General features: G+C 34.4%; 2 protein-coding genes across 2 annotated transcripts; one reads left to right on the plus strand and one right to left on the minus strand.

Annotated features, from left to right (window-relative positions):
- Window positions 1–1070: 1070 nt before the first annotated feature.
- LOC123883132 (AAA-ATPase ASD, mitochondrial-like) lies at window positions 1071–3178 on the plus strand. Its single transcript, XM_045931855.1, has one exon. It carries the CDS (start codon window positions 1423–1425, stop codon window positions 2965–2967), a length of 1545 nt encoding a protein of 514 aa, XP_045787811.1. The 5' UTR covers window positions 1071–1422; the 3' UTR covers window positions 2968–3178.
- Window positions 3179–4207: 1029 nt separating this feature from the next.
- Window positions 4208–11294, minus strand: LOC123883131 (DDT domain-containing protein DDR4). Its single transcript, XM_045931854.1, has 12 exons — window positions 10505–11294; window positions 10308–10418; window positions 9017–9103; window positions 8898–8935; window positions 8703–8784; window positions 8194–8300; window positions 7912–8077; window positions 7133–7225; window positions 6856–6979; window positions 5797–5839; window positions 5488–5676; window positions 4208–5407 (listed from the first exon to the last, which is right to left on the minus strand). Exons 1-12 carry the CDS (start codon window positions 10904–10906, stop codon window positions 4609–4611), a joined length of 2241 nt encoding a protein of 746 aa, XP_045787810.1. The 5' UTR covers window positions 10907–11294; the 3' UTR covers window positions 4208–4608.
- Window positions 11295–11522: the final 228 nt, after the last annotated feature.

Consider the following 11522-nt stretch of genomic DNA (forward strand, 5'->3'; position numbering starts at 1 on the left):
ATTGTCATTGCATTGTTCATATATTATATATGTACCAACTTGAGGAAAATGACATGTCATGTATTGGAAAATGAGAAGTAGACATAAGAACATGTAATTAAGTATTGTGAGCATGAGAAGGACCCCATTATGTGTTGCATCTTGAGTTGAGAACTCTATCATGTAAATTAACGGTTATGTACCAACTTCAACACCATTTCACTTGATAAATGAGGAGGGGTCACATTTTTTTATGAAAAAAAATTAGGGTAAAAGAATGATGCCTCGATTTCAAGTGAATCGAGAAAATTTTAGGATTTATAAAATGCAACGAAGAGATCTATATTTATCTTTTTTCGAAGAGACTAACAGGACTCGAATTCGGAACATACAAATATAAGACATGTCTTTTTATTATTAGACTAACCTCTGAAGTTATCGAGGGGCCACATTTGTTTAGCATTTTATGATGACACTTAGTATACATGAGAAAATGAAATAGTGTACTACTACATGCAATCAACTTATTTCCACTCACATCATCGTTTTTATGTTACGTTGTGTCACACACTAATTGTGTGACACATTTGTTGATACAATCCACTCTAGCTTACCTCTCAAGCCGAACCAAACTTGGATACCACTTGTTGAAATGTTTGTGTCATGCCTCGTCGCCGCCACATTACTGCCCTGCAACATCCCTCTCCAAAATGAATAACCCATAGTTTGATTTATGAAATCCACTCTCACCACTCTTTTGCAATTGCTCCACGCCTCGTCTTACACCACACTCCGGTTCTCCACCATGATATAAATTTAGTGCACGCTTAAATTTGTGATGTTTTTATCATAATTACAACGTGTCATCGTAATTTCAACAAACTTGAATAAAATCATAATTGTCATCGCAAATTTGTCAAACTTACCGTCAATACAAAAATGTCATTAATAAATTTCCGGTCCCATCCATCCTTGTATCCTAGACTCTCTATGTTTAGTCAATTAATGTGCACATGTAAAGGCACCTGAATTTGATCTTACCTCATTTCACATAAAGTTATCTTTCTTGTATAGTAAGACACATCACATACAGCAAATCAGCACATATTTTTCAAGGTCTTTAAAACCCACCCTCCACATAACGTATAGTCCCACCAAATCAAATAAACATAACCTAATATTCTACCTTACTTGTCCTTTTCCCATAATTTAATTAAAAAAATCCACATTATACCATATACTAAACTATGTTGTTAGTTAGTGTCATTTGACTCATTTTGCTTATATACATTGGCCCTTTTCTCTTCTTTGTCATCCCCACCCAATTCTTCTTTTTCCTTTCATTAATTTAACTTAACTCACATAGCCAAATAGCTTATTCAAAAGCTCTTCTTTCAATATCAATCAACACAAAAAGCCACATAAACACAAAACACAAAAACAATGTTGTCCCTAAAAATGACTGAGATGTGGACAACAATGGGATCAACCTTAGCAAGTTTAATGTTCATTTGGGCTATCATAAGACAATATTGTCCATACCAACTTCTACGTTTCTTTGAAAAATATAGTCATAGAATCATGGACTATTTCTACCCTTACATAAGAATCTCATTCCATGAATTCTTAGGTGATAGACTCAAAAGAAGTGATGCTTATGGTGCTGTTGAAGCTTATCTAAGTGCTAACACATCAAAGAGTGCAAAAAGACTCAAAGCTGAGATTGGAAAAGATAGCACTAACTTAGTCTTAACAATGGATGAATATGAAAGAGTAACTGATGATTACAAAGGTGTAAAAGTTTATTGGGTTTGTAGCAAAGTTATGTCAAATTCAAGATCCATGCCTTATTATCAAGAACAAGAGAAAAGATTCTACAAGTTAACTTTTCACAAGAAGTATAGAGATACAATAACTGGTTCATATTTGGATCATGTGATGAAAGAAGGGAAAGAGATTCGTTTGAGGAATAGACAGAGAAAATTGTATACAAATAGTCCTGGTTATAAATGGCCAAGTTATAAGCAAACTATGTGGAGTCACATTGTTTTTGAACATCCTGCAACATTTGAAACAATGGCTATGGAACCAGAGAAGAAAAAAGAGATTATTGAAGATTTGGTTACTTTTAGTAAAAGTAAGGATTTTTATGCTAGGATTGGAAAAGCTTGGAAAAGGGGTTATTTACTTTTTGGTCCTCCAGGTACTGGAAAATCAACTATGATTGCTGCTATGGCTAATTTGTTGGGTTATGATGTTTATGATTTGGAGTTAACAGCAGTGAAAGATAACACTGAGTTAAGGAAGCTTTTGATTGAAACAACTAGTAAGTCAATAATTGTTATTGAAGATATTGATTGTTCACTTGATCTTACAGGTCAAAGAAAGAAAAAAGGTGAAAGTAAGTTTTTTTCTGATGATGAGAATGAAAATAAGGTGAATATTGATGTTTTAAGGAAGGAGGTGAAGGAAGAAGGAAGTGGAGGTGGGAATAGTAAAGTTACACTTTCAGGGCTATTGAATTTCATTGATGGAATTTGGTCAGCTTGTGGAGGTGAAAGGTTGATTGTTTTCACAACTAATTATGTGGAGAAGCTTGATCCTGCATTAATTAGGAGGGGTAGAATGGACAAACATATTGAACTTTCTTATTGTAGTTTTAATGGTTTTAAAGTGCTTGCTAATAATTACTTAAGAGTTGAAAATCATGTATTGTTTGATAGTATTGAGAAGCTTATTGGTGAAGTTAAGATTACACCTGCTGATGTTGCTGAGAATCTTATGCCTAAGTCTCCTATGGATGATGCTGATAAGTGTCTTTCAAATTTGATTGAAGCTCTTGAGGAGATGAAACAAAGTAGTAAAATTAAGGAACAAGATGATGAAGTTGAACACATTGGTGCTATTAAGGAAAATGGTGAGTTTGTTGATGATGATGCTGATGATGACAAAGAAATTGATCAAGAAATGAAGCAAATTCAGAGATAGCTAATTTGTTATAGTTAATGGCAAAATGTTAGGCACATTTCTTATCATTGTAAGTAGTATAATATGTTTTAGTATCTGAAATCTTTGATGATTTCCTACTAGTTATTTATGGGACTAATTTTAAACTTTATTGTTAATGGTATGAGTAAGTAACTTGTTATTTTTTATTTTCTTAAAACAACATTTGGTTATAGTGATTCCATTTTTGTTACATAAATAGATATGCAATGTTAATCTTGTCAAAAAAACAGATAAATGTTAATTTTATCAACAAAATAAAATGATGTTAAGAATGTCATGGAGCATATATGAATGTTCTTTCTATAGGCTTTATAGTATAATGTGTACTAGATATAGACATGAGTGAGTGTTGCATGCGTGGATTAACAAACTCATATTTTTTGTTTAAGTGATTTCTGTGTTTAGGTGATTAAGTAGTATATGCCCCTTGTTTCAAAAAAAAAAAAATAAAAATAAAAAATAGTATATGCCCCTTTATAATTTTTTTTAGCAACCCTTTGATATACTGTCATAATTCCATATTTGATCATAAAATATGTAAAATAGATTGTTTTAATAAGAGATCGAACTTTGAGATTATTTGAACCATTCAATCTTAATTAAAATGATTAGTGAGATATCACATTTTACTATTTCATAGTCAAATATGAAATATCCTTTCATTGTCACTCAACAAAGTTAAGTGTTTATTAGTAATAATAAAAATAATAATCTCTATTGTTAGAATTTAAAATGACATTTAGATTTGGTCGATTAAATTAATACACTTGTTAGAGTACATATGAATTACACACTGTGCTTCTTTCCTAAAATACTCATTCTTCCCATCCAGAAACCCCATCTTGTAAGAAGAAGGGTGTGAGTAGGAAAAAAAGGTGTATGTAGCAACTCATTTTATTTGATGAAACTATTGGAGGCAAGTGGTATCAGTTTGGAGGAAAAAGAAAATTCCAACTACTTTCTTTTCTCAAGTTTCCAACACTATTTTGGCGCCATATTTTTACTCATCCGCTAGTTAAGTAGCGGAGGTTATAAACAATACCAAATCAAATCTTTCCTTTCTTTTTTTTCCAAACAATACCAAATCTATATCACTATATGTTGGGTTTATAATAGAAACTAACTTGATTTACTACGAAAATACTTGGTCTTCCCCAGTCAGTTTCATTACTGCTAAAAGGACTAGTTTTCAAACAGATCGGAACTTGAAAGAGAAATGTCGACCGAAATGCTCTAATGTTCATGCTGATCACAGTTCAAGAAAGAGAGCTACAGGGTTTTATAATCTGAAAGCCACTTCTTTTTAATGTTACAGTACCTGTTAACAACTATTGTACATTGATTGGATGAGCTAAGATAACAATTTCTCATTCATTTTGGTGGTGGACCCTTTGGAGAAAAAAAATAACTAACTAACTAATCTACATAACTTATCATCATGCTTCCTGTTTCTGGTAGTAAATCATGCACCAAGGGCAACTGCTCAGATTATGCCATAGGAGGAGACCTGATAATAACTTCCTCTGGGGGCTTATAACAAAATTTATAATTCTATTATCACACACATAGGCTTCTTCACTGATAGAAAACTACAATCCCTGCATTCATACAGAAGAAGCTTCAGTAATCGTTGTCTTCATCTTTTACTATTGTATTTGGACCATCGTCAAAACCAGGGCTAGGAGCAAGTTCATTCAAATCAAGGAAACGTCTTTTTCCTGTGCCCTCGACTTCATCTTGACCAGGAGGACTAACAGGCTCTTCTACTTTCATTTTCTGATCTTCATTCTCTTCTTCTACTACAGGGTAAGGAACACTAACGGGCTCTTCTACTTTCATTGTCTGATCTTCATCTTCAATGCTATCTGATTCCTCACTTTCCATCACATATTCCCCATTCTCATTCTCATTCTGTTTTTCATTCTCATTCTCGCTGGCATCTGAGTGATCAGCTGATGCATTAGACTTCCCAGGTTTGGTAAACTCGGTTTCTGAATCCGACATCTCATATTGTTTGTAATTTATACGATTTCTAGTAGCCCTCTTACTGCGTCTTGGACTTGATTGAATATCACCCACAGACCTGAGTTTAGTTTCCCTCCTAGTTCGGCCTGGCAATCGTTTGACTTTGCGGGGTTTGTCACTATCCTCACTCATGCTTGCCGAGTCTTCATCCTCCTCCTCCTCCTCCTCCTCCTCTTCTTCCTCTTCTACATTATCATCATCCCATTGATATTCTTCATCTCCTTCGGAGCTACTAGAATGCTTCCTTCTCTGCTTACGTTTCTTGAGATATTCTTCATCATATACAACTTCTCCAACAATATCATCATCACTGTCAAATTCTGCCTCATAATCTGATACTTCTTCAACAAACTCATTCCCTGAATACCGCTTAGGTTTCCTTCTCCGACGACCACTGATGTTAAAACTAAATTATTAGTCAAAATTTAGATAGGAAGCATATGAACATATTTGGAAGAAACAAATATTACACACCTTCGGTCCAAATTGTCAGTATTATCATATTCATCATCGTCGTCATCAGAGTCGAATGATTCTGGAGATGAGATACCAAAATTCTGTTGTTCTGCAGCATGTGAAGGACCATGGTTACCATTAGTCAGAGCTTCAGGTCTTGCTACTGGTTCTCTCCTAGGCATATGTTCTGGGGATGACTTATTCCGCCTGTCAATGGAGAAACAAATACATATGCCATGAGTACACAAAATCAGTGAATGAGTATGATTGACTCATCTTCCTCCCCATAGACACAAGAATCCAGATGGAAAGGGTATTAGCACATACTTGGTTACTTTAATTGCCTCATTGATGGATCGATCGTAATCATCTGCAACAACAATAAAGGTAAAAGTAAAATTAGTGTAAACAAGCACATGGTGGATACTCTGAGATGATTCCTATCCAACCAAAATTAAAATTGACATTGAATTATTCATTTCCAAATTGCATCGCCACACCAAATGGTAAGATGCAACCAATGTTACTTTTGTTTGTTGTATCTATCTTGAACCAACTTGATTTAAAAAACAAAAGGCGGCCCAACCCTCAAGTCCACGACCATTGTGATAATGAGGGACAGTGCATTGGAGAAGTTGTTTCTAATATCTACAGCTAAAATTAGTGAGCACCATGTCATAGGGTATCATGTAGCAACCTTACAATTGTGCCAAGTCTCACCTTATATTACCAAAAATTATGTATGAAATAAAAACTACGATTTTTATTTATTTTAAAAAATCTACATTGTATAAAAGGCCTAACTATCCTAGATAGGAAAAAAAAAATGACATTTATCAGATCATGGATGTAGGCATAATCAGAAAGTTTCAGTACATTATCCCTATAGCACTAGCAGCCCCTCACTTTGGCTAAAGAGTAGTACTACTAAAACCAGACATTCCCCTAGAAACATGATGTACGCATAGGTTAATGGGTCCAGCCTAGGTGCTTCAAACAATAGAAAGAACATGGAGTCAAGAACAATCAACAAAATCCAACTTTTAGGTTTGAAAAAGAGGAAAGGGTCTCATGACTCTTATTCTATTATTCTATGACTTATGATAATGCATTAAAAATAATGACTCAATGGTCCTATTATCCAAACAATGAGAGGCCAAAGTCTAGCATTTCTAGAACAAACCTAAAACATCCAAAGATATAATTAAGATATTATGAAATATTTACAAACATCATAACATTTTAAGAGGACGAATGCAGACTAATACACAAGAATTAGATAAAATGGTAAAACTGGCAAAAAGAACATTGAGAATAAAAGGACGGCATCAACTACCAATACCATTAAAATGTTGGTTTTGAGTTATAATAGAACTTTTTGCTTACCAAAAGTGTAGGTTACAGGTTTCCTGTCACGAAGTGCACGCCCAGCAGAAATCCCGTCAGCAATCATGTAATTATCAAGAAGAAGAGCTTCTCTGTGTTGCTTTTTCAGCAACCGCTCCTTTTTCTGAGCCAACATAATTTTGTATCAGTTAAAAATGTAACTAAGATCCTTAAAAAGGAGCACATATCAAGATTTTTTTTCTTGTCTTAAAAAACACACTTTTGAGTTCAATCCTTGGAGTACCAATTCTAATAAAATTTCACAACTGTAGAGTACCTTGTGAACTTTCTCAATTTCAGGAAGCATGTCTATCTTCAGCTTTTTCCCCACAGAAGTCTCTGTTCTGTTTTTACTTGAGAAAAGCTTCTCCTGCGTAAACAGATGAAAGAGTTGATTAAAGCATATAGAAAAAGAATATGCAATTTGAAATAAAAGCGGCGGAAAGGGTACCCAATTCTATTCTTTAGTTTTTTATATCGTAAGATAACTAAAAATGAAAAGTTAGGGTGAAACTATTATCTGGATGTAAACAAATATCAGCATTGATGAAGTTTTATGTATAAAATAGAACAACACTGATCAAGAGTAGAATATTAAACAACTGAACATGACAACAAACTTTGACCTGTGTGGTTTACATTATAGACTGCAGTCTAAATCAACAACGGTCAGGCTACAAACAATTATAATGATTGCTTCCAAGTTCAAAATGAAAAGAACTTTATGATTCGTTCGGAGTTAGGTTTTCATTATGAAACATGAAGGACAAAGCTGTAACGATTTCTTGAGTTTTTGAGAGCAATCCATCCCAAGACATCAAAAGATTTTGCAATTCGTGGAAAATAGGTAACTTGCTTTGAGTGTAAGTTGGGATTTCTATTAATAAAATGACACTATTATGTATTTAGCATTAAACTTAAGTGATTCATTATCGGACTCAACAATCTATAACCCCAACTCCAAGCAATCAAGCCAATAATTACTACATGTTCACTCTTCCACGGAAAGCCATAACTACCAAGAACATAGATCAACCATCTAAAGCAGAAACTTACAGAAACGTCTTGAAACTCATCAAAATTGGTAGCAACTGCTTCCCACTGGTATGATGTACTAGAAAGAACCTGTGAACCTCTTGGTTTCCCTTTCCTTGGTTGAGTCACTTCAGTTTTTCTTATTTCTCGATACAACCTATGGCCAATCATGGGGTCATCTTCATACCTGAACTAATCAAATTTCAAATTAATAAAACTACAAACAGACTTACAAGTACAATAACTTTCTAATATAAAATTCCAAATTTTGACCATGATGAAGGGAAAACGAAAGTATATTACCAATAAGAGATTCCATTTGAATCACCTCCGATACGCTCTTTACGAAATGTTGAAAGTTGAGCACCATGTTTGATTGAGTTGTCAATATAATTTCGGATATCTTCTTGCTGCAAGATATTACTCAAATTTGATCATTACATCAATGGTCACAAATATATGTGGATCCTTGGAGAATAAGGGCTAATCAAACAGAAAAGTCTTTGGCCCTTGAAAAAGAAAATGCCACATGGCCACAAATATATGTGAATTGTGTAATACATGACATGACAATATATTGATGCTGTTCAACCTTGTTAACTACACAAGTATAAAGAAATGCTTTATGTCAAAGATAAGAGGTATGGAAAATATGCCAAAACAGAGTCACTGTAATAGAACAAAACAAAAAGAGAAGAAAAAAGAGATAATGTCATGCACAAAAATAAAAGAAGTTAATTCAGGGTATGGCATGAATGGACTCATTTAAGATAAAAATATGTAATATACAGATAAATCAACATTAATAGTACCTCAACACGAATGTCACATAATGCTTTTAAAATGATAACACGGACGGCTGGATCAAGTGATTTATATACTTCAATCTCCGTCCTGTCAAGTTAAGCATCACTTGAGACTTGGGAATTATACAGATTAACATTATAGGATTTTATATTGTCAAAAAATAAATATCATAGGATTTTAAATATTGCAATGATATTTACCCATGTGAAGCAACAATTGGAAGATCCCCCTCAGCAACCTGCATTTGAATTCCATCCTCTTATAAGCTCTAGAAAATTTTAAATAAAATATACCTTACTAAATATAAGTATCTTATTACCCAATGCCACCAATCTCTCAATTTTCTGCATAATACGGTTATCCAAGTATCACGTGTGAGTGCCATTCGTGTAATAGGAGGGATTGCCTATCAAAAGGTATAAAAAAATGTTAATATCAAAATCAAACCAGTAGCAGCTTCACAAACACAAGATGGCTGAAACAACATCAGACACCACTTGCGGGATATGAAAGTACAATAAACATGATTGCATTCTACTCTTCAGAGGTGAATTGGGCCTTCAGATCAGAGTATCACAAACAAACAAGTCCCCATTTTAACACTTGCGTGGATAAAAAGAACAGTGCAAGTTCATACTTATCACTTTTAGCAAGTAAACAAAGGGGTTCACATATAATTAAACAATAAAAACCTCGCAATCAAGTACCTTCTCTCTCCTTACCAAACTCTGTAAAGCATGCAATTCAATCACAAGCGATTATTACCATCTCAGAATATTATATTGGTCAATTTCAACGTTATATCATCAGTTAGTAATGTACTCCCTCCGGTCTCATATATGAGCAAATTTTTACTTTTTAGGTTCATTCAATTATTAATGTATCTTGTCCGGCATAAATGAAACTGTATGTTTTGGGATTTCTTTATGACAAAGTTGACAGCTTGTCTAAATTTTTTACATGAGTGGGTTAAACGCAGGTGATAAACTTGAGGGATGGGCAACGACCGAGACTTGTGATGAACTTTATCTGATTACTCCCTCCGGTCTCATATATAAGCATGAGACCAGAGGGAGTAATCAAATCAAGTTTCATTACAAGTCTCAGCCATTGTGCATCCTCAGATTTATCACTTGTGTTTAATTCATTCCCGTAGAAAATTTAGACAAGCTTACGACCTTGTCACAAAGAAATCCCACAATATACAGCTTCATTTATGCTTGGAACAAGAATAACCAAGAGCAATGCAAAATGTATGTCTAATTCACTCTACTCTTTCAATTTCAGCAACCTCCAACGCGCATATAAGTTATAACTACAAAACTAACCACTTAACAACTCTGAATTTCCCTTATTAGTCAGTCAAGGATACAACTAAACCATCTTAAAAAACTACAATTTCCAATTCAATGTGACAAAATTTAGAAACCTTAAACATTGCAAAATCATCAACATCCAACCCATAAAGCAAAGAAGGACCATCATGATAGAATAGAATATTATCAATAAGTAATAGTAAACAAACTAAATTTACAAAGTGTAGAAGCAACATTCATAAATAAACAAGAAATGCCATAAACATGAAGAGTCACAAAAGAAAAAACACCAACCTTTAACAAAGGCATGTGAATGTAAAACAAAGTGTCATTGGGGTTAAGAAGTGCAGTCTCAAACTCTTCAGCAGAGAATTCAAGTGAGATATTCAACAAAGGCCTAAATAACTGCAACAAACAAAAAAGCAACCTTTTTCAAAACAAGTACCAAAAAACACCACCCAGATAGAAAAAATCAAATCTTTGAAGCTCACATTCAAAAAATTGAGCACGGAAGCTAACTCCCACATAGACCGAAGATTCCACCGTGGCAACTGCGATTCAGACGGCGGTTCAACCAACGGCGTAACGATCTTACTACATTGCGTCAGCGGAGACTCTTCCGGCTCCTCCTCCTCCTCCTGCTCCTGCTCCTCCCTCCTCCTCTCCCTTCGTTGGTCCTTCTTCGGTTTCCGTTCAATTACCGGTTGCGAGGAGGTATAAAGACGTGAAGCAGCACGAATCGTGCACGCGCGGGAAGGACGGTTGCTTCTTGTGGTCGGAGGAAGAGGAGCAGCGGCGGCGGGTGGTGGTTGTTGTTCCACTTTTTGAGAAAGTTGTTCCGGCGACGGCGATGATCGGTCGGCGGGAAGCGGAGATGAAGATCCGTGAGACATGATTAGAGATTAGAGATAAAATAGGGTTTAGGGAAGTTATGGTGAGATTACATGTAGAGGATCACGGGATTAAGCATTGGATTAGAGAGAGAGAGAGAAAAGAGAGAGAAAGAAAGATGAAGATTGGAAAAGAAAGGACCAAAGGGTCCAATTTCAAACCCTTGAATGTGAAATACAAAGGGAAAAAATAAAACCCTATCTATGAAACTGTTTATGTTAATTTTAATTTTAGTAATAATAATGAAAGTGAGAAACAGAGAGAAAAATAGAATAAAAAATCTGGGGAAAAAAGATATAGAGAGAGAAAATTGAGAGTGATGATTGTTGAAGGAAGAGAGACAGTACTACTGCTACCTGAAATTTGGTGTGATGTTGAGTTAGATTTTTTCCTTTGATGTCGGTAAATCTTTTCATGTCTTTATCCTTTGAGTTTTTCTAGGTTTTACCATGTTCTTTTTAACCATGAACATTGACCTTTGTTAGGTTAGTATTGTTTGTGTCTTAATATTTGTTAGAAAAATATGTGATTAAAAAAAATATGCAATAAAAAATGTGCAATATGTACCAAAAAAAAAAAAAATATATATATGCAATAAAAAATGTGCTGAAATCACTT

Source organism: Trifolium pratense, linkage group LG5 (genome assembly GCF_020283565.1).
Source record: "Trifolium pratense cultivar HEN17-A07 linkage group LG5, ARS_RC_1.1, whole genome shotgun sequence".
NCBI classification, from domain to species: domain Eukaryota; kingdom Viridiplantae; phylum Streptophyta; class Magnoliopsida; order Fabales; family Fabaceae; genus Trifolium; species Trifolium pratense.